Below are 24127 nucleotides of genomic sequence, written 5' to 3' on the forward strand. Positions count from 1 at the left end.
CCTGCTGAATTTGAATTCTCTTTTCTGCCCTTTTTTTTTTTTTTTTTTTAAGATTTTTTTTGTTGTGGACCATCTTCAAAGTCTTTATTGAATTTGTCACAATATTGCTCCTGTTCTATGCCTTGATTCCTTGGCCCTGAGGCTCCCAGCTCCCCAACCAGGGATCCAACCCTCACCCCCCCACACTGGGTGAAGTCCCAACCACTGGACTGCCAGGGAAGTCCCTTTCCTCCCTTCTTAAGCTACACACAAGTGATGTGAAAGCACGACACAGGCATAGATTGGGGAGATGTGGCTGGAACCTCTTTGACCTGGGACCAAGCAACACTTAAGTATGAAATCTTCCTCGTCATGGATACTTGAAACAAATGCCTTCCTTCTTGGCCCTCATTGCTAAAGAATTATGGCTATAAGGACTATAATTACCATCTGGCCCAGATCTCCTGCCAGATCTTCCTTACAGCCAGTCTGTACCAACTATAACAACCTTTCTAGGAAGGAGATTCCACAGACGCTGAGGAAAACTGTTTCAAATGACTAACAGCCCATACTTAAAGAAAATTTCATTTCCTCCAATTTGCAGAAGGGAAAAATCACAGGAAAGGACATGGCATGGTCAAAGTAGATTCAGCCAAAGAGGTTTTTACCTACCTGCAGCTCTGTTATTAAGTTTGGATCATGGACGGGTCCCTCTAAGGCCCTCCCTTGTCGTATCCCATTTTCTCTCTACTGATGGAGAAGAGCAGAGCCCAGTCCTCTTGACTGTGTTTCAGGTGTGTGTTCTCATGTCTCCAAATAGATTGGGAGATTTGGGATAGCAGAGACCACATTGTTTCAGCTCAGCCACTAACTTGTTGGGTAATTCTTTTTTTTTTTTTTTTTTCTTTTTTAATTTGGTAATTCTTTAAGATTAAGGCTGCTAGAACATAGGATAGAGAAATGCTGTAGCCACAGGATTTCGGCCAAATCTCTTATAACAGCCTTTCAAATTAGGTAGAGAAATATAAGCTGGGTGAGAATGGAGGCACTCCACCACACCAAACGGTTCTGATTGATTGGATACATGTGAATCCAGAGGGAAGACTCTACCAGGCTCTGTCCTGGTCAAAATTTTGCCCATGACTTGAATGAGTACAGGTGACAACCTGATGAATCTGCAAAGGACATGAAGCCAAACTGGTGGCCTATGGGTCGAATCTGGTCACAAACACTTTCTGTTTTGATTCCTACATATTAAACAATTTTTTGAAATAGTGGTGAACATGTAAAACTTGAGGGACTTTCACATGAAAGCTCATATTTCTGGCTTCTCTTAGAAAATCAGAAGATTTTGCTTCACGGGGCCTTTCTGGCAATAGTCTGTTGGAATGAACTAGTGCTCCTCTCCTTAGATGGGGCACACACTCTCCACTTACTACAGTCTCCACCTGGCCTACTGCATTCATTTATCTGACCCTGTTCAGCATGTGTCTGTGACTCTTGTTAACTAAAAAGGCCAAAAAAAAAAAAAAATCTGTTACTCTCTACCCTGCAGAGAGTCATCACAGAATTTGCCCTCAATAGCAAGATACATACAATTCCAAGTGTGATATTTTCTTTGCCTTTTGTTCAACTAGCAAAGCCTATATCATGTTTGGCTCTTCGGATCTTGATTAAAAGCTGAGCATGAAATAACACGGTGCAGTGAGAAAGGATCATAGAAGCCTGAAGAGCTCAGGCTTAGGGAGGGCTGGAGACAGATTAGAGAACTAGCTGATCTTGGCCTCTGGAAGCCTGACCAGGCACTCCAAATAATTAGCAGCGTGGCCTGCCAACACTACTGATTTCACAAAGGGTAACTTAAATTGCCAAGAACGACAAGGAAATTGTTGCCACAAGCTCTCCAGGATTGAAAGCACGTTGAATCAGACATCTTGCATGGCTGAGGACACTCTCCCTCTGCTCTGCTTCTTTGAGATGAATTGATACTATTGGGCTGTGGTCTGTGTGAAATGCCTTCAACCTGTTCTGTTCTGAGAACAGATGAGAACTTGGTTTAAGATCTGATCAGTTAAATTCTAAAACATTTGGAATGGTTCAGAAGAGCTAAAATAGGTTTTGTTGCAGGTGAAAGTGTCATGAACAACTATAATTGCCATAAAAAGTATGACAAAGCCAGAGTTGTTTTGAAAGATGGAAAGAAGGAGCAGAATGTCCCTTGATGCTGTTGAGCAACTTTTCACAAGGTTGTATGGTTGCCCAATACCACTTGAAAATCTATGGCGATGGTAGGAGGAAAAGAAAGGAACAATTAGGAGAGAATTCTCATGCCTTTTTTCTGGCCAAATGAGAGTCAGAAAATAGAGAAATGCAAACAGGTGGTAAAGATCCATCACTTACCTGTCTCACAGTCATCTGGGGAAGAAGACTTCCTTGCTGGAAGTTTCTTTTTGTATCTTATGGCTTGCAAGACCTGGCAGTGGAGCCAGGTGTCATTTTTCTACTTAAAATCCAGCAATGAATGGGAACAGAAGACTTCCTAAGAACCTAATTCAGGGCAAGGGTGTACTTAGGTCCAAGTAGAAGCTTGGTCTAGAAAGAATGTTATTATATATTAAACAATCTAAATCTCATCATGTAATTAATTCTTTTGCTTGGAATCGTTCAATGGCTCCCCTTGTGTTTTAGAAAAAGTCCAAATTTCTCCTTGGCCTGGCATCTGATCCTTCACTACCTTCCTAGACTCATCTTCTGATATATTCCTTTTGATACCTGGCCATCCTGGCCTTTAAGCTCCTCTTATATCTCTTCCCTCTCATCTTTGAACATGTTCTTCCCTCTACCTGGAATATTGCTTCACTCTGTCTTCAATTCATCCTTCCAGTTATAAGCTTACATATCACTTTTCTCAAGAAGGCCTTCTCTGGGACTTCCCTGGTGGCACAGTGGTTAAGAATCCAACTGCCAATGCAGGGGACACGGGTTCGACCCCTGGTCTGGGAAGATCCCACAGGCCGCGGAGCAACTAATCCCATGTGCCACAACTACTGAAGCCCGCGCACCTAGAGCCCATGCTCTGCAACAAGAGAAGCCACTGCAATGAGAAGCCCACGCACTGCAACAAAGAGTAGCCCCCGATCACCACAGCTAGAGAAAGCCTGCGCGCAGCAACGAAGACCCAACACAGCCAAACATAAATAAATAAATATATATATTAAAAAAAAGAAAAAAAAGAAGCCTTTGTCTGATTGCTACATTAGGTTAAAAAAAAAAAACAAAAAAACCACCCACCCACCAATCTATTTCTACTCAGGCTCCATACTATTGATAAATCTATCTTTTTTTGTTGTTGTTGTTAAGTAAGTGAGTTTTTTTTTTTTAATTTATGTTTTGGCTGCTTTGGGTCTTCATTGCTGGACACGGGCTTTCTCTAGTTGCGGTGAGCGGGGGCTACTCTTCGTTGTGGTGCGCGGGCTTCTCATTGCAGTGGCTTCTTTTGTTGCGGAGCACGGGCTCTAGGCGCGCGGACTTCAGTAGTTGTGGCATGCGAGCTAAGTAGTTGTGGCTCGCAGGCTCTAGAGCGCAGGCTCAGTAGTTGTGACGCACGGGCTTAGTTGCTCCACGGCATGTGGGATCTTCCCGGACCAGGGCTTGAACCCGTGTCCCCTGCATTGGCAGGTGGATTCTTAACCACTGTGCCACCAGGGAAGTCCCGATACATCTATCTTGACACTTCTCACTTATTTTAAATTTCTTGTTTAAGATCTGCCTTCCCGGGCTTCCCTGGTGGCGCAGTGGTTGAGAGTCTGCCTGCCAATGCAGGGGACACGGGTTCGAGCCCTGGTCTGGGAGGATCCCGCATGCCGCAGAGCAACTGGGCCCGTGAGCCACAATTGCTGAGCCTGCGCGTCTGCAGCCTGTGCTCCGCAACGGGAGAGGCCGCGACGGTGAGAGGCCCGCGCACCGCGATGAGGAGTGGCCCCCGCTTGCCACAACTGGAGAGGGCCCTCGCACAGAAATGAAGACCCAACACAGCCATAAATAAACAAACAAACAAACAAACAAATAAATAAATCCAAAGTTTAAAAAAAAAAAAAAGACAGAACTTTCTACCTAAAACTTGCAAAAAAAAAAAAAAAAGATCTGCCTTCCCAGCTCTATACATAGACTTTGGGAGCAGAAACTATGTCTTATTTATGGTTGTTACCTTTGCAGTTAGCAGAGTACCGGGCATATAATTCATGTGCAACGAATATTTGTTCAATTAATGACTATAATGAAGGCTTTCAGAGAAGAAATAAGAGACAATATTCATTGGCTTTGAAAATCTGAGACCATTTAATCTCCTTTTCTCTAGGCAGACCTCATTTCAGGTCAAGAAGATGAGGAAAAGGAGAAACCATCACTATTTTTTTTTTGAATTTTATTTTTTTATACAGCACGTTCTTATTAGTTATCTATTTTATACATATTAGTGTATATAAGTCAATCCCAATCTCCCATTTCATCCCACCACCACCCCACACCCCCGCTTTCCCCCCTTGGCATCCATACGTTTGTTCTCTACATCTGTGTCTCTATTTCTGTCTTGCAAACCAGTTCATCTGTACCATTTTTCTAGATTCCACATATATTCGTTAATATACGATAAGTGCTCAGGATCTAGCAATTTGCCCTCGAGGTGCTCACAGTCTGGGAGGGGGGTGGGAATGGAGGAGTTCTTATATGAAACAGATTATGTCTGTTCTTGCTTATCAAAGATTTACATTAAAGACTTCATGTAAATGCAAACATAGCCCCACAGAGACCTTAAGTGTAGAATCCATGATAGTTATTCAGACCAAAAGACTAAAAAAAAGACTGGGAAAAAAAAAAAAAAAAAGACAAAAAAAGAGGGCCCAAGGCAAAACCATCAAATACACAATCCACTATCCACTTAGCTAAACTAGGCCCAATTCCCTGTTGCCCCAGGCCTGTCATCAGTGGGCTGATAGCTCTAGCTCCCTTCCTGTTGCAAGCTTTCTACCACTTCACCTTCCTGAGTCTCCTTTCGCAGATGGGAAAGAGATTGAATTAAGTCCATTAGTACAAGGGTAGACCAGTAAGAGCGTCCTTAGGATCTCCCTTCTCCCAGGCGGGAGCGCGTCTCTCCAGGGCAGTGCTGGGCCACCCAATGAGCAGACTAGGTAGCTGCTTGGCACACCGTAAAGCCCCACCCTTCCAAGTATTTCCAGAGTTTGATGGGGGAAATCCAAACTTTGTTGGGCTCTTTTTCATTTGTTTCACAGGTTGGTATTATTTTTATTTGGAATTATATATGAGAAACACCATCTTTTCAATGCTTAGGGCCTTGAAGTTGCAACTCCTTCCCTGCCAGGGGCTTTATGGCCACATCTGAGACCTTGATCCTAAAATCACCACCCAGGGGAACTATTCTCATGCTAAGAATTCTAAGCCATGCAGAATCAGAGGAGGTTGTGGAGAGAAATGATGCTAAAACTTGCAAAATAAGGTAAATTTAATCTGGATGGCTTTCCTCATAAGATTCTACTTGCTTTCTAAGGGTATCCCAACCTATAAACTTTGTGGATACTCTTCCTGGGAGATGTTCTATGTAAAAGGAGTTCTGTGGTCAAATAATTTTGGAAAATATTGCACCTTCTATCTCTCTTAGAAAGATATATGATGTACATTAGCATATTAAATCCTCCAAGAAGCCCTGCAATAAAGGAACCGGTGTAAAAAAAAAAAAAAAAATCAGTGTTTTTCAAATGTATCTAATCACAGCAAGAAAAAATTTAAATCAAGTAACACCTATTAATATCCTGCAATATTGTGTGGAGCACATATTGAAAAATGCTACCCTAGTATTTACTTTTTGGTTGTTGTTGTTTTGGTGATGGGATGCGGTGTTTTCAAAAGGGACGTTGGCACATATCCTGTCAAGTAAATCAATGTTCTCTTGTCAACTGACTTACTTGATGGGAACAGTAAATTCGCATGCTGACCCCCAGAATTCACACCCATGTGGGTTCATGATAAAGCATTAGCTGGCTTTTCTTTCTCTCTTTTCCCAGGATATTCACCAGTTGATGATGGAAAGGTCATGTGGCTCCCATTGACTTTGCATTTTTATGGGCTTCTGTCAGCAAAACACTACCTGCACTAGCCAAATGAGTCTAAAAACAGACAGGCTGAGCACATCACATTGAAGGAAACCGTGTTCTCATTTTATAACAGTTTGAAGAGCTAATGTCACTGTCTACTGTTTATTTAAGCAAAATACTTTCAGGTTCAATAGGGATTCAGGGGAGAGGTGCTGGGGGAGGCAAAGAAAGGGAGGAAAAAAATCATTTTATCAAACTCTGAGCACAGCTCCAGTCTCTCTTCGTCAAGGTTCCTTCCTCCTCTCAAACAAAAGCCCTGAGAGTGTCTGCTTCTTTAACTCCCACAAGGAGCCTTGAGCTTGGCAGGGGAGTGTTTTCAGTGAAACACTCGCTAGCTTACAGCCCTTCAGCTGAATCACCCCACTGGATGGGGAAATGGCTAAGGATTTCAGTCTAAGCTGGAGGCGGGGAGGTTGGGGCTCCTAGTTCATTGAAATTCTGTTTCACCACAGTAGTAGTAACATCTGCTGTGAATGTGAACATTCTGTCTTCTCAGAATTTCTGTTTTTCTCTTTTCCTTCCTTCATTTTTTTTCTTTTTTAAATTTTATTTATTTATTTATTTTTGGCTGTGTTGGGTCTTTGTTTCTGTGCGAGGGCTTTCTCTAGTTGTGGCAAGTGGGGGCCACTCTTCATCGCGGTGCGCGGGCCTCTCACTATCGCGGCCTCTCTTGTTGCGGAGCACAGGCTCCAGACGCGCAGGCTCAGCAATTGTGGCTCACGGGCCTAGTCGCTCCGCGGCATGTGGGATCTTCCCGGACCAGGGCTCAAACCCGTGTCCCCTGCATTGGCAGGCAGATTCTCAACCACTGCACCACCAGGGAAGCCCACCTTCCTTCATTTTTTAAAAAATAGAAATTGCAGGTGAACAGCCTTATTCTCACAGCAGCTCTCATGGGATTAAGTACTGCTCCCCACTCCCCTCCTGTCTCCAGTTTCTCTGCGGCCTGTCCACCTCTTCATTCCAGCTGCCACAGCTGCAGGCTCATAGAGAAAGCAGGTCTCCTGTACTTCAGGGAAATAAATTACTCTTCCCTCCTCTGCCCATCAGGGTGAGAAAGAGAAAATGTGGCCAGCATTGGTTCAGTGCTAACTAGATGCCAGGCACTGTGCTAAGCACTTCCTATATATTTTCTTATTTCATCCTATTTCCATTTTACAGATGAGAAAACTCAGGTTCACCAGGGTAAGTAACTTGTCCAAGATCACATGTCCTAAGTGACAGAGCCAAGATTTGAAGACTGATGCCAAATTTCGTGTCCTTAACCACTATCATAAATTCATTCATTCATTCAACACATGTACCAGGCGATGTTTGAGTACTGGGGAGACAGAGGTGGGGAAAAAAAGAATCGACTCTTTCAAAAAAAAAAAAAGAAGAATTGACTCTTTCCTTGTGCAGCTTACATTCTAGTGAGCAGACAAAAAATGCACAACAAAGCATATAATGTCAGGTGCTTTTAAGAAAACTAAAGCAGGGTAAAAGGGTGGAGAAATGGGGAGGGCTGCTACTCTGTACAGAGTGAGTGGTCAGGGAAGGCCTCTGTGAGGGGGTGACACTGAAGCAGGGATCACCCCGTGCGCCTGCGTTTTCACCCAGACACCCACAAGCTGGTGATTCCAGGCAATGTTCTTAGGACTCTTCATTTACGTACCCTGACAGGTCTCTTTTGTTACCTCTGGAAAACTCCGTTTCATCTGGGAGGCAAAGCTGGTATTCTCCCATAGAAATATGTCAGATGTCTTCAGAGCTGTCCAGGGGAAAGGTGCCCTCACCAAACACAACCATTCATTTTACTTGGTAAACCCTATTCTTCTAGTAACCATGGCTAACAGTTGCTAAGTACGTAACATGTCATATGTCAGACTTTACATGTGTCATTTCATTTAATGCTGATAACCACTCAAAAGGGAGATTGTCTTACCTTCAGCTGTCATAACAAAATACCATAGACTGGATGGCTTAAACAACAGACATTGATTTTCTCAGTTCTGAAAGCTAGAAGTCCAAGATCAAACTCACCAGTCTCTGGTGAGAACTGTCTTCTAGGCTTGCAGATGGCCTCTTTCTCCCTGTGTCCTCACATGGCAGGGGGCCAGGTGAGAGAGAGAGGGAGAGCACTCTGGTGTCTCTTCTTACAAGGGTACTAATCTCATCATGGGGGCCCCAAGCTCATGACCTCATCAAAACCTAATTATCTCCTAAGGTCCCATCTCTGAATATCATCACGTTGATTGGAGATTAGATGAATTTTCGGGAGACACAATTCAATCCATAGCAGAAATATTATTAGTCCCATTTTCAGGCAAGGAAACAAGTACAAAGAGTTTAGGTAACTTGCCTAAGGTCACATGCATGCAATCAGTATCCATGTGCATGGACACATAAGCCCATGTTCTTATCCACTATGCTATGCAGCTTCTTTCCATGTGGAAGGATGCATTGATCCATCATCCAGCTGGAATACTGGGGAATGCACCTTAAATTCTTCAAAAAGGTGAACATATCCTTCTTTGAAGGCATTTAAAAAAAGTGCCTTTCTTTATTTCCCTTGTTCAAATTGTATGCCCTCTTTTCTCCTTAGACATTGAATGAAAGTCAGACTCAGACCCTACTGTACAACAACAAAAAGTTTTTACTTAAAAAAAATAATAAAACATCTATCAATCAACTCTCCTGGCTCTGATTCCATGACAGTCATGTAAACTTCTGGTAATAATTTAGCTTATCCTGTTGAGTTTCTTTCATGGAAAGTGCTGACACCAAACTTGAGTACTCTGTACTGTATTTTTCATTATTAAGTAACACTTATCTTTGCAGTTGCTACACATCAGTCTGTTGTGCATTTGGTTAGCGTGGGCTAGTCCCCAAGTCTCATCACCACTGGGAGCAATGACAAAATAGTTTCTGGGTCTCTAAAGCTGAGGCCTTTTCCAGACTCTATGTTGTCCCTTATCCTTGGGTTGGCATGTTCATCCTTCACACCTGCCATTTCTCCAGTGAAGGTGTACACTCACAAGGCTTCTTTTCCTTGATTGGAGCCTGGATGATCTTGGTCGAGGGTGCCTTACTTTTTTTTTTTTTTAATAAATTCTTTCAGGATTTGTTTATTTCATCAGTAGTGGAATTAGTTCATTCTTTTTTTTTTTTTTTAATTTTGGCTGCATTGGGTCTTCGTTGCTGCACGTGGGCTTTCTCTAGTTGCGGCGAGCGGGGGCTACTCTTCGTTGCGGTGCACAGGCTTCTCATTGCGGTAGCTTCTCTTGTTGCAGAGCACTGGCTCTAGGCACATGGGCTTCAGTAGTTGTGGTACACGGGCCTCAGCAGTTGCAGCACACAGGCTCAGTAGTTGCGGCACGTGGGCTCTAGGGCACAGGCTTAGTAGCTGTGGTGCACGGGCTTAGTTGCTCCGCGGCATGTGGGTTCTTCCCGGACCAGGGATTGAACCCGTGTCCCCTTCGTTGGCAGGTGGATTCCTAACCACTGTGCCACCAGGGAAGTCCAAGTGTGGTTTACTTCTATAGCTGGCTGAACTCATTGGTTATTTAGAGCTCTTTATCTCAGTCAGTATTGGACTATAAAAGGATAACTTTAAATCCTATAGCTATTACAACAAACTTCATGCTATTTTTTTCTTGGACAGAGGAGTTTGGAATTTATTCCATAAATAATGAAAAGTCTTTGGAAGGTTCTGAGTTTCAAAGGGGCATGATCAGAGTTGTGATCTGTGAAAAGTGTAGAAAAGACCAGAATTGGAAAGGCCTGTAAGAATATTACTGCATTGTTGCAAATCCAATCTATTTACAGCACCGTAGCCACTCCTACCTCCATACAGTTTAGATGGACTTACTTTTTTCTATCCTGACTGCCATCACCCTAGTCTTATCACTAGCATCACTTCTCACTTCATTTCCTGTAATAGCCTCCTGACTAGTCTCCCTACTTCCTCTTTTTCTCCCACTAAAATTCTTTATGTGGCAGCTAGAGAGTTTGTTTTTTAAAACATACCTTTATTTTGATTTAATTCACCTACCATGAATTCACCCGTTTAAAGCGTACAGCTAGGGACTTCCCTGGTCGTCCAGTGGCTAAGACTCCCAATGCAGGGGGCCCGGGTTCAATCCCTGGTCAGGGAACTAGATCCCACATGCTGCAACTAAGAGTCCGCATGCTGCAACTAAAAGTCCGCATGCTGCAACTAAAGATTCCGCATGCCACAACTAAGACCCAGTGCAGCCAAATAAATAAATAAATATTAAAAAAAATAAAGTGTACAGTTAAATGGGTATTAGTATATTCACAAGATTGTGCAACCATCGCCACTAATCTAATTTTAAAACATTTTTATTACCCCTCAAAAACCTCATACCCATTAGCAGTCACTCCCCATTCCTCCTTCCTCCCAGGCCTGGCAACCACTAATCTACCTTCTGCCTCTATAGATTTGCCTATTCTGGACATTTCATATAAATGGAAGCACACACTATGTGGCTTTTGCTTTCTTGCTTCTCTCACTTAACATAATGCTTTTTTTTTTTTTTTTAATTTTATTTATTTATTTATTTATGGCTGTGTTGGGTCTTCGTTTCTGTGTGAGGGCTTTCTCTAGTTTCGGCAAGTGGGGGCCACTCTTCATCGCGGTGCGCGGGCCTCTCATTATCGCAGTCTCTCTTGTTGCGGAGCACAGGCTCCAGACGCGCAGGCTCAGTAATTGTGGCTCACGGGCCCAGCTGCTCTGCAGCATGTGGGATCTTCCCAGACCAGGGCTCGAACCCGTGTCCCCTGCATTGGCAGGCAGATTCTCAACCACTGCACCACCAGGGAAGCCCCTAACATAATGCTTTTGAAGTCAGTCTTTGTTGTAGCATATATTAGCACTCCATTCCTTTTATGGCCAACTAATATTCCATTGTGTGGATATAACCACATTTTACATTTCCACTAGCAGTGTATGAGGGTTCCAATTTCTCCACATCCCTCACCAACATTGGTTTGGTTGTTCTCTACTTTTTTATACATATATATATATATATATATATATATATATATATTATATATATGTATATATTTATATATATAAAAGGTATATATTTATGTATGTAAAAGGTATATATATATATATATACACACACACATATAAAAATATATATATATATATATATATATATTTTTTTTTTTTTTTTTTTTTTTTTTTTTTTGCCACACCACATGGCTTACAGGATCTTAATTCCCCGACCAGGGATTGAACCCACACCCTCGGCAGCGAAAGCTCAGAGTCCTAACCATGGGACTGCCAGGGAATTCCCTTCTCTACCTTTGTGATTGTAGCCATCCTAGTGGGTGTGAAGCGCTATCTCATTGAGGTTTTGATCTCTGTTTCTTTGGTTAGTAACGATGTTGAGAACTTCTTAATGTAGTTATTGACCTTTGCTATATCTTCTCTGGAGAAATATTTATTCAGTTCCATTGTCCATTTTAAAATTTGGTTATTTATCTTTTTATTAATGAGTTGTAAGAGCTCTTTACGTATTCTGGATATAAGTCCCTTGTCAGATATATGGTTTGCAAATATTTTTCTCCCATTTTATGGATTGGCTTTTTACTTCTTGATGGTATGGTTTACAGAACAAATGTTTTTAATTTTCATGAAACCCAATCTACTTTTTCTTCTGTCACTTATGCTTTGATGTTGTATCCAAAAGGCTTTGCCTGACCCCAGGTTGTGGACATTTACACCTATGTTTTTCTTTTAAGGGTTTTATTGTTTTAGCTCTTACATTTATGTCTTTCATATATTTGGAGTTAACTTTTGCGTATGGTGTGAGGTAGGGGTCCAATTTCATTCTTCTGTATGTGAATAGCCAGTGTCCCAGCACCATCTGCTGAAAAGAATAGAGAGATCTTTTAAAAACATAGGTCAGATCACAGTCCTCCTTTATTAAAATTTTCAATGACTTTCCATTGCACTTACAATAAAATCCAAATTTCTCTGCCTATCTCTTCACTTTCATTTCACACCACTCTCTTATTCACCATGCTCCAGGTCCCAGGTCTCTCATCTCCCAAAATAAGTAAAGCTTGCTAGTCCCTTAGCTTCCTCACGTTTCTTTATTCTCTCACTTTAAATGCCATCTCCTGATAGATGACTTTCCTCAACTGTTCTTTCTAAAGTTAAGTTCTCTATTCCATCTCTCTTATTTTCTATATCATCTCCTCTTATTTTCCTCATGGCCTTAATTACCTGTATATCTGTATCTACTTTACTACTTTATTTACTTTCTTTGAGTAATACTTCTTTGCCTCTGCCATAGTGTTTCGCATATGGTGTACATTCAATTCATAAGTCATGTTGTTAGAAACTATTATTTACAATTAGAAGGGACTTTAGAAATAACCTAAACACTCATTTTACAAATGCAAAAATCTAGGTCTAAGGAGGGTGAACGAGTTGTCTGAGGTCAGAAGGAATACTTTGATACTTTGATACCGAGAGCTCTAATTTCCAGGCCAGTTCCTTTTTCATTTATAACACTGATTTGCCTTATGCCAATATCATGCTTTTTTTTTTTTTCAAAATAACTAAAATGAAGAAATGGTTTTGTAATTCCTTATAGAAATGATATTATTTTTCTAAGCTTTCTTCCTAAAATGACTGAAATGGGCCCTCAAATGGAAGGCCTGGCCCGGGTTAGGAAGGCCGGAAGTCACCCTCCAGTAGGGCACTAACTCCTTTGTTTCTCCCTCCTTGGTTGTCCCACTGCCTCCTCCCTCTGCTGCCCACCGCCTCCCTTTCTTCGGAGTCCGCCGCCGCCCCAGCACAGCCATCGCCGAGGCTCCGCCCCCTTCAGGGCCCCGTGCCCTGCTCCAAGATGGCGCCAGGGGCTTCTGCTCTGGGGGAAGTGAGCTCACGCTACTCCGGAAGGGAAGTGGGGGGAGAGAGCAGGCGGGCGGGTGACCAGCCGGGGGGCAGTGGGTGGGGTGGCGGCCGCAGCTGTGGCTTTCACATTTGGGCTGGAGAGAGTGCAAGGGACTCGTCCTGCCCCTGGGAACCCAGTCGAAGGCCCAGGGCCGGGGGCGTTGGAGGAAGTCGCCCCGAGCGGCTCGCCTGTACCTGGAGGCGAGGCGACCCTGGGAGCCGGCGTCCCGCCTTCGGCGGCCTCCTTCTCCGACCCTCCTCCCGGGCTGGCTGCGGGCGGCTCCAGCTCTTTCTCGAGGGCTGCGGCGGGAACCGGCGAGCGGGCTGGACCGGACCCTCCCGCTGAGGACCGGCCGGAGGAGCAGAGGGAGCGCGGCGGGTCAGTCCGTCAGCCCAGAGGTCAGGCCGCGGGTTCCCGTCCGTGGTCCGTCCTTCGCCCAGCACTCCTGGCTAGAGTCCGCGACCTCCCCACGCTGCTCCTGCTTCTCCTTTGAGCATGCCACCAAATCCTCTGGCAGGGTGATTTTTTTTCTCCTTGCTTTTGCCCAGAAGGAGATACATATTGAAAGGACATCTGTCCTCATCGCTACCCCTCTCCTCTTAAAAGTTTTCTTTCAGGGGGAATGCTTGTATTCCATTTGATGATTACTACTCCAGCCCCTGTCTGGTTTAGCAACTGGGATCACCTTCAGATCAGATCTTAAATCTTATCACTTACAAAATTACAGAGTTGTTCTCTCCCGCCCAAGAAGGGCAAATGGACTTTGGAGTTAAGATGCAGGGGGGTGAACCAGTGTCAACAATGAAAGTCTCCGAGAGCGAAGGAAGGCTGGAGGGCCTGGCCACCGCGGTGACCCCGAACAAGAACAGCAGCAACAGCAGCTGTGGGGGTGGAAGCAGCAGCAGCGGCAGCAGCCGAGGCGGCAGTGCCAAAGGCTGGCAGTACAGGTATGGCCCTTTCTCCACGGTAATAGCCTGAGGTCGGGGTGTGCTGGAGTCTGCATTCCTGCAGTTGCTTAAGGATGACGTTTATTCACTAACTTCAAAAGTAACTAATACATTTCATTTGGACCTGGGGTCTCATCTTTTTTTTTTTTTTTTAAATTTTATTTATTTATTTATTTATTTATGTCTGCGTCGGGTCTTTGTTGCTGCGTGCGGGCTTTCTCTAGTTGCGGCGAGCAGGGGCTACCCTTTGTGGTGCGTGGGCTTCTCATTGCGGTGGCTTCTCTTGTTGCGGAGCACGGACTCCAACACACGGGCTTAGTAGCTGTGGCACGCGGGCTCAGTAGTGCGGCTCCTGGGCTCTAGAGCGCAGGCCCAGTAGTTGGGGCACACGGGCTTAGTTGCTCCGCGGCATGTGGGATTATTCCCGGACCAGGGCTCGAACCCGTGTCCCCTGCACTGGCAGGCGGATTCTTAACCACTGCGCCACCAGGGAAGTCCCTCATCTTTCATTAGCAAGATTTAATTCATTCATTTGTCCATTCATTCAACAGGTACTTATTGAAGGCCTTTTGGAGAACACATAAATGTATCCCTGAACTTCCTCTACGACTCTAGAGCTAATTTTTTCTCTGATTTGATTCTATACTCACTTTTGTTTTTCCTATATTGTAATTTGTTTACAGTAAGTCTGCCTCCCTTGCTTGCTTGTTGAGGGTAGGGACTGTGGAACTCAGCTCGCTCCGGAGGCTAGCAAATGCTAGGTGCTCAAAACATGTTTATCCAGTGATGGATGGAATCATTCAGTCAGAAAAGATTCTTGCCCTCATGGTGTTTGCGATTTAGAAGGAGAGATGTACATAAATAATCTGAATACAGAGGCAAAAGTACAACTGCTAGTGCCTCCGAAACTCTAAACTAGTGAGATGTTTCAGTTTGACTCGATCAGGCCACTCACACCTCTCTGTCTTTGAGAGATTCTACATTTATTAATTTTCATTGATATGAATGAAAAACTGAAGGAACAGGAAGTGAGTACTGGAGAAGCAATGGTAGTTTTATTTTTTGTTTTTGATATGTAAAGGATAGGTGGGTATAACCATCCAGAATCTTTTTTTCCAAATTGAGAAATATTTGACATGTAACATTATATTAGGTTCAGGTGTACAACATAAAGATTTGATATTTGTATGTACTGTGGAGTGATCACCCCAATAGATCTAGTTAACATCTGTCACCACAGAGTTAGTTTTTTTTTAATGAGAATTCTCTTAGCAACTTTCTTATTTTTTTAAATATTTATTTATTATTTTATTTATTTTTGTCTGTGTCGGGTCTTAGTTGCAGCATGCGGGACCTTCGTTGAGGCGTGCAGGCTCTTCGTTGCAGCACGCGGGCTTTCTCTAGTTGTGGTGCGTGGGGCTTCCTCTTCTCTAGTTGTGGCACGCAGGCTCCAGGGCCCATGGGCTCTGTAGTTGTGGTGCGTGGGTTCCAGAGTGCGTGGGCTCTGTAGTTTGCAGCATGCAGGCTCTCTAGTTGAGGCACACCAGCTCAGTAGTTGTGGCACGTGGGCTTAGTTGCCCCACGGCATGTGGGATCTTAGTTCCCCGACCAGGAATCGAACCCGCGTCCCCTGCGTTGTAAGGTGGATTCTTTACCACTGGACCACCAGGAAGTCCCAGCAACTTTCAAATGTTTGATACAGTATATGGTATCTATATGGTATCTATAGTCACCATGCTGTACATTACATTTCCAGGACTTATTTATTTTATAACTGGAAGTTTGTACCTTTTGATCACCTTCACCCATTTCACCCACCCCTCCCTCTGGCTACCCTCAATCTGTTCTCTATATTTATGAGTTTTGTTTTGTTTTTAGATCCCATATGTAAGAGAGATAACACAGTATTTGTCTTTTCTCTGTGACTTATTTCACTTAGCATAATGCCCTCAAAGTTCATCCATGTTGGTGCACATGGCTAGATTTCCTTCTTTTTTATGGCTGGATAATGTTCCATTGTGTATATATACCACATTTTCTTTGTCCAATCATCGTTGTCCATCTGATGGACACTTAGGTTGCGTCCATGTTTTGGCTATTTTAAATAACACTGCAATGAACATGGGGGTCCAGATATCTTTTTGAGTTAGTGTTTTCCTTTCCTTCAGATAAATACCTGGAAGTGGAACTGCTGGATTATTCAGAATCTTAAGAATGAATGAAATTGGAATATCTCATGGTATTGGAACTATAGGAATGAATTCTTAAATTTTGGTTAACTGACTGCCTGTGTGCTTAGCTCTCGGTTCTTTTTAGCTTTTGTGCTGTTTGTACTTGTGAAATTTGAAAGTGATTAAAGTCAAGATTTCATGAAGGATATACATTTATCATGAATAATATGCATATATGTGAAATATGCATGACTATATTAACACACAGAAACAAAGTGTAGAAGATTATAACTTTTTATTGTTAAGTGATTATATGACAGGAAAGTATATTTAGTTACTGTGAGATGTCTAGGCTCACTTTTGGAATGCATGATGCTTTTTCTTTTGTGGTTTAAGACTAACCATATAAAATTATCAATAACTTGGCAGGGCTATTTTGATATGACTTAAGGAAGCAAGATAAAATAATATTTCATGTAGCCAGAGGTCAGTCTTCTGACATCCTCAACTCTTTGAAACCCAGTCTTAATTGAATTAAAAAGTGAAACAGGTTTCTTAACACTGTCATAAAGCCATATACTTTACTCCTATACTTTGATTCAGGACCCTATTATCCCTTACTTAGGGTATTATTTACTGGTTATATAATTTTCAAACTAGAATCTGTTGGAAGCACAAATGAAAAAAGTTATCAGGGGAAGTTTAACAGGAAATGGCAACTGACAGCATAGGACAGTCAAAGATTTGAAAAGTTAACATGCAGACTAAGCTGTATTACTTCCTAGTAACATAATCATAGTTACAGTGACTTTAAGTCATCCAGGAAAGCACAGTCTGTTTAAGCAAAGAACTGTAAGATACAGTGGTGAACAATTTCAAGGAAAATAGCTAAAATTTTTTTTAAAATGCTTAAGTATCTGGAAAATTCAGTTATGTGGAACTCTTCCCCAAGGATGCAGATATGTAACACATTACTGCATTTACATACTGACACATCTCTTTACTTAAATGAGGCTTGTTCGAAGCTAATCCTTCAGCCTACCTCTCAATCGAATTTATCCCCTTGTCCTCTATGACACTGACCAAACAATTTTATCCATTGTCCTGCATTGCTCCTTCTTCCCTGGCTTCTTCCTGTGAGGCCCAAAGCTCTAGACTTTAAAAACAGCAACAATAATGAAAACTAACCTAAATCCTTTCCCCTTAAAAACAGTTTACACTCAAACTGCCTCCATTTCCTTAACCCTCATTTATTGCTCAACCCATGACAGTTGGCTCTGTCCTTACCAAGGATATGAGTTAAAAATGATGAATGTTTTTAGATTCCTATTCCAGTTGATATCTCTGCAAGTGTATCTGTTATTATTCTTTTCTTGGCTTTTTTGACATTACCTTCTCTTGGTTTCTCCTTTATTGCTCTGTCGTCTAATTTCTCCTTTTTCATTTCTTTGGTTTCTTTGGCTCTTTTCCTTTAGAAGCTGATGTGATACTTCATCATCTTCTGTTCTTAAGCTCATGTTTTCTGTTTGTTATCTCAGTCTTTTCCATGGCCTCAACAGCTCTCTCTGTAACTTGAGAGCCGTAAATTCAAGTGCTTACCTGTAATTTGCTACTATCCCGTTTTAAAAAATGAAGATTTCAGGTTATGTCTTAGGGAGTGGTTGAAATTTAGTAAAGACTGTGCTTCAAACCCTGGGCTTTGGCTTTGCAGACTTAGAAAATTAATTAGCATAATGTTTTTCAAGGTTTATAAATGTTGTCGCATGTATCGTTACTTTATTCCTTTCTGTGGCTGAATAATACTCCACTTATGTGTATACCATGTTTTGCTTATCTCTTCATCAGTTGATGGTCATTTGGGTTGTTTCCATTTTGTGGTTATTATGAATAATGCTGCTTTGAACATTTGTGTTCTAGTTTTGTGTGGACATATGTTTTCATTTCTCTTGGATATATACCTGGGAGTGGAATTGCTGGGTCATATGGTAACTGTTTAACTCTTTTTTTAAAATTTATTTTATTTTTGGGTCTTCGTTGCTGCACGCAGGCTTTTCTCTGGTTGCGGCGAGTGGGGGCTACTCTTCGTTGCTGTGTGCAGGCTTCTCATTGCAGCGACTTCTCTTGTTGTGGAGCATGGGCTCTAGGCGCACGGGCCTCAGTAGTTGTGGCACATGGGCTCAGCAGTTTTGGCTCACGGGCTCTAGAGCGCAGGCTTGGCAGTTGTGGTGCACAGGCTTAGTCACTCCGTGACATGTGGGATCTTCCTGGACCAGAGCTCGAACCCGTGTCCCCTGCATTGGCAGGCAGATTCCCAACCACTGCACCACCAGGGAAGCCACTGTTTAACTTTTTGAGGAACTGTCAGACCATCTTCCAAAGCTGCTGCACCATTTTACCTTCTTATCAGCAGTGTGTTAGGGTTTTAATCTCTTCACCTTCTCATCAACACTTGTTATTGTCTGTCTTTTTGGTTTTAGCCATCCTAGTGGGTATGAAATGGTGGTGGTGGCACATTGTGGTTTTGAATTGCATTTCCCTGATGACTAATAATGTTGAGTATCTTCATGTACTTACTGGTCATTTGTATTACCTTCTTTGGAGAAATGTCTGTTCAGAGGTTTTGGCCATTTTTTTTTTAATTGAACTATAGTTGGTTTACAATATTGTGCTAGTTTCAGGTATACAGCAAATGTCAGATATATATATATGTATATATATATATATCAGATTCTTTTCCATTATAGGTTATTACAAAACATTGAATATAGTTCCCTGTGCTATGCGGTAGGTTCTTGTTGTTTATTTTATGTATAGTAATTTGTATCTGTTAATCCCAAACTCCTAATTTATCCCTACCCCCTTCCCCTTTGATAATCATAAATTTGTTTTCTATGTCTGTGAGTCTATTTCTGTTTTGTAAATAAGTTCATTTGTATCTTTTTTTAGATTCCACATATAAGTGATATCATATGATATTTGTTTTTCTCTGCCTGACTTACTTCACTTAGTATGATAATCTCTAGGTCCATCCATGTTGCTGCAAATGGCATTATTTTTTTGTATGGCTATGGCTGAGTAGTATTCCATTGTATATATATATATGTATATATATACCACATTTTCTTTATCCATTCATCTGTTGATGAACATTTAGGTTGCTTCCATGTCTTGGCTATTGTAAATAGTGCTGCTGTGAACATTGGGGTGCATGAATCTTTTTGAGTTAGAGTTTCGTCTTTTCCGGATATATGCACAGGAGTGAGATTGCTGGATCATATGATAACTCTACTTTTAGTTTTTTTAAAAATAAATTTATTTTTGGCTGTGTTGGGTCTTCGTTGCTGTGTGCAGGCTTTCTCTAGTTGTGGCTAGTTGGGGCTACTCTTCGTTGTGGTGTGCGGGCTTCTCATTGCGGTGGCTTTTCTTGTTGCGGAGCACAGGCTCTAGGTGCACGGACTTCAGTAGTTGTAGCACGTGGGTTCAGTAGTTGTGGCTCACGGGCTGTAGAGTGCAGGCCCGGTAGTTGTGGCTCATGGGCTTAGTTGCTCCGTAGTATGTGGGATCTTCCCGGGCCAGGGCTCGAACCCGTGTCTCCTGCATTGGCAGGCAGATTCTTTTCTTGTTTGTTTTTTTTATTTTTTTTTATTTTTTTGGTGCCGAAACCCGGGAGGCAGGCAGATTCTTAACCACTGCACCACCAGGGAAGTCCCGGCAGGTGGATTCTTAACCACTGTGCTACCAGGGAAACCCCTATTTTTAGTTTTTAAAGGAACCTCTGTACTGTACTCCATAGTTGATACACCAACGTACATTCCCACCAACAGTGTAGGAGGATTCCCTTTTCTCCACACCCTCTCCAGCATTTATTATTTGTAGACTTTTTGTTGATGTCCTTTGGCCATGTTTAATTTGGATTTTGGGGGGTTTTTTTGAGTTGTAAGGGTTCTTTATGTATTCTGCATACAATTTCCTTATCAGATATATGATTTGCAAATATTTTCTCCTGTTCTGTGGGTTGTCTTTTCACTTTTTTTTTTTTGCCATGCCACGTGGTTTGCCAGATCTTATTTCCCCGACCAGGGATTGAACCCAGGCCCATGGCAGTGAAAGCACTGAGTCCTAACCACTGGGCTGCCAGGGAATTCCCATCTTTTCAATTTCTGGATGAAATTACTTTCAGCACAGAAGCTTTTAATTTTTATGAAGCCCAGTCTGTTTTTCTTTTGCTTATACTTGGTGTCACATTTAAGAAATCATTGCCAAGTCCAAGGTCACAAAGATTTGCTCATATGTTTTTGTCTAAGAGTTTTATATTTTAGCACTTACATTTAGGTCTCTGATCCATTATTACTTTATTTTTCTTTATGATTAATTTTATTTTTTCTTATGTGAAATAGCTGCTTATATCTTTTATTTTTCTATTAATATTTTCTCAATATTTTTATTAATATACTTGAAGTCTATTTTAAGTACTTATTTGTTTTTAATTACGTCGGTGTTTGTTTATTTATTTATTTAATTTTTGGCTGCATTGGGTCTTCGTTGCTGTGAGTGGGCTTTCTCTAGTTGCAGCGAGCAGGGGCTACTCTTCGTTGCGGTGCAACAGGCTTCTCATTGCGGTGGCTTCTCTTGTTGCAGAGCACGGGCTCTAGGCGTGCGGGCTTAGGTATTTGTGGCATGTGGGCGCTGTAGTTGTGGCTCGCGGGCTCTAGAGCTCAGGCTTAGTAGCTGTGGCGCATGGGCTTAGTTGCTCCACGGTGTGTGGGATTTTTCCGGACCAGGGCTCGAACCCGTGTCCCCTGCATTGGATTCTTAACCACTGTGCCACCAGGGAAGTCCTTGAAGTCTATTTTAAAATATTCCATACTAATTAATTTTTTAATATCAATAATGCTTTAAACTACTTTGATAAAAGAGGGATATACAGTGAAATGTTTACTTTACGTACTTGTCCCAGCCACCCAGCTTTCCTCCCTGGAGGCACTATCTTTTACTGATTTCTTCACTATAGTTTCAGATTTATATTAGTTTTTTTTTGTTGTTTTTTTTTATATTAGTTTTTTATATAACAAATATATAACTACATATAATATATTTTAATTTTGTATGGTTAGGTATTTTGTATACTTGCTGCAAAGATTTTCCATAGTCTTTGTATTTTAATTTATTACCTTTTTCCAGGCATATAGAAAACTTGTATAAGTCAGACTCTTACTCTTTTTTTCTTTCACTTCAAATTATAGAAAATTATTTTTATGAATATTTGTTTTCATTTAGTTTTAAGATGATTTGGTGGTTTTATGTTTAATTTATGTTTAATTATGTTAATTATAATTAATTATGTTTAATTTTAATCCACCTGGAGTTTATTTAGAAATATATGAGGTAGTGTGTTACAAATTATCCGCAAATTAAACAGCAGCGTTTTTTTTTTTTTTTTAAGATTTTTTTTTTTTGATGTGGACCATTTTTAAAGTCTTTATTAAACTTGTTACAATATCGCTTCTGCTTTATGTTTTGATTTTATGGCCCTGAGGCATGTGGGATCTTAGCTCCCTGACCAGGGATCGAACCTGCACCCCCTGCATTGGAAAGGGGAGTCTTAACCACTGGACCACCAGGGAAGTCCCAGCAGCGTTTTTTTGTCTCACAGTGTCTGTGGGTCAGTAATGTCTGTGCAGCATTGCTGGGTGATCTGGCTCTGGGTCTTCCACAAGGCTACAGTCATCTTGAGGCTCAGCTGGGAAGGATCCACTTCCTGGCTCATTCTTGTGGCTCTTGGCACAATTCAGTTCTTTTGGCCTGTTGGAAACAGACCTCAGTTCCTCATGAACTGACCACTGGTGGTGGCCTCCTTTGGTTCCTGGCCACATGGGCCTCTCCACAGAGCATCTTACTACTTGGCAGCTTGTTTCATCAGAGTGAGGAAGTGAGAAGAGAGTGCTAGCAAGAAGGAAGTCACAATCTTTCGTAACCTAGGCATGGAAGTGAAGTCACATCACTTTTCACTAATCATTAGAAGAAAGATGAGGTTCAGCCCACACAAAGGTGTGAATACCAGCAGGTGGGGATCAATGCAAGCCATGCAAGAAGGTGCCTGTCGTAAATGTTAGTATGAATGGACTCAAGATTGTCATCTATGATTGAGATAGATTTGACAAGTACACAGTTGGAAGTAAAGCTGAGAGTTGGAGGCTGAATTTGACTGTTGGGGAATAAGAGGAGCTACTTGGAGATCAGTTGCAGTGACCTAGACATGAGCTAATAAAGGGAAGGTGTTAGTAGGCTGGAAAAGAAGGAAATCATTAGAGGAAGAGTGACAGACCTTGGTGGTTGATTAGGTGATTGGGTAGAAGGTAGTAGTGAGGGAAGGAAGTAAAAATTGACTTCAGTTATCCAGAATAAAACTTTGAAAAGTCTATAGGAGAAACAGATTTGGGGGAGGCAAATGATGCATTTGCTTTTAGGTATGTTCAGCTTAAGTTGCCAGAATGTTTAAGTGACCTTAGAGATATGGTGCATTAGAAATGTAGATAATTGCCTTTGTAGTATCCAGAATGTTTTCACTTCTGTTATCACATTTAATCCTCTTGGACAAAGATAGGGCATCTAGGGCTTCGTTATCCCCATTTTACAGTTGAAGAAAACGGAAATCAAAATGAGTTGGCCAAGGTTATATAGCTAGTAAGTGAAAGAACTTTTATTCCTAGGTAGTTATTTGCATAAAGATATTAAAAGTAGATGAGCTCTCTAAAGGAATGAATAATTATTGATAAATAATTAGTTTAGAACATGGTGGTAGTGTTTTAACTCATGCAACAAATACTTTTGAGTGTTTACCATGTGTGAAGCCCTCTGTTAGTTAATTTCCAAATTAACGTGTGCTCTCAGAACAATGAAAGTAGGGACCCCAAGGCTTGGTTTGGGAGGGTCATGAAAAAGAATCAGAAAAGGGAAGAGCCTCAACTACATTTGCAAAATGTGTCATGACAGACTTTTTTAAAACCAAAGCTGAGATGTGAATTTATTAGATTAGCCTTAAATTTTCTTCTTTCCAGAGTAATTTATACTCATATGATGTATATTCACCGTTTAAAAATAGATTTCTTTTTTTTTAGATTTCTTAATTCTAGATCCTTCCTTCCTTTTTCATAGTAATGTTCAAAGTTTATAAAATGTGTGTGTTTCCATTATTTTTCTTCATGTCAGCTTTCAGAAAAATTTTCAAATCTGCAAATCTGCCACTTGTTTATTTAAAATGGACAGATGAGAACTACCCAGAGGAGGAACCGAGAAGCAAATTGGGGTGTATGATGGGCCTGCTTTTTCCTGTTTTGGGCTCTGTGCTAGCTAACCTCTGTTAACAAACAGACAGATCTCTTTTCCTCATCATCAGATAGTATGCATTTCAGTAAATGGGTAGAAGTCTGCAAATGTATAGTATAGAAATAATTTTTGTGGTCAGACCTGGTATCTTCCACTCTAAATACTCTGTTACAGGGAAAAGTACCCATTTGCAAATGGGGAAATGACATTTGCCTAAATATAACCTAATGTTTGCTGTCTTTGAGAGTTTACCACTTCTTTTGAGGTTGATTTGAAGAAAAAGTCATAAATGTTTGCTTTTTTCTCTGTAGGGGTTAAAGGGAAGTTGGATATATATTTCTATACCCTAGATTTTGTTTTCCTATCTGAAATCTGCTACAGATGATAATAAAAACAAGGGAAAGACAACTTACAGGCATGAAACTGAAAATAGTAAAATACTGTACCAAAAATCTAGTGAGAACTCTACCAAGCCTTGAACAAGATTTTGGTTTGTTATGGTATGCTGTGATTTCTTATAGTTCTGCTTTACGAGTTTAAATATAATCCATTTGAGTTCATATTTTCCTAGAAGTGATACTGTATTAAAACTATACAAAAAGGGGACTTCCCTCATGGTC

General features: G+C 41.5%; 1 protein-coding gene across 2 annotated transcripts in view; it reads left to right on the top strand.

Moving 5' to 3' along the window:
* Positions 1 to 13097: 13097 nt before the first annotated feature.
* Positions 13098 to 24127, top strand: part of OSBPL11 (oxysterol binding protein like 11) — a 110080-nt gene continuing 99050 nt past the window's right edge. For both annotated transcript variants that reach the window (XR_009008174.1, XM_007182785.3), the window contains exon 1: positions 13098 to 14010. Coding sequence is in view for 1 of the 2 variants with exons in the window: in XM_007182785.3 (XP_007182847.2) it covers positions 13820 to 14010 (191 nt within the window). In the remaining variant the exon portion in view is untranslated. The remainder of the gene's footprint in view (positions 14011 to 24127) is intronic.

Source organism: Balaenoptera acutorostrata, chromosome 4 (assembly GCF_949987535.1).
Source record: "Balaenoptera acutorostrata chromosome 4, mBalAcu1.1, whole genome shotgun sequence".
NCBI classification, from domain to species: domain Eukaryota; kingdom Metazoa; phylum Chordata; class Mammalia; order Artiodactyla; family Balaenopteridae; genus Balaenoptera; species Balaenoptera acutorostrata.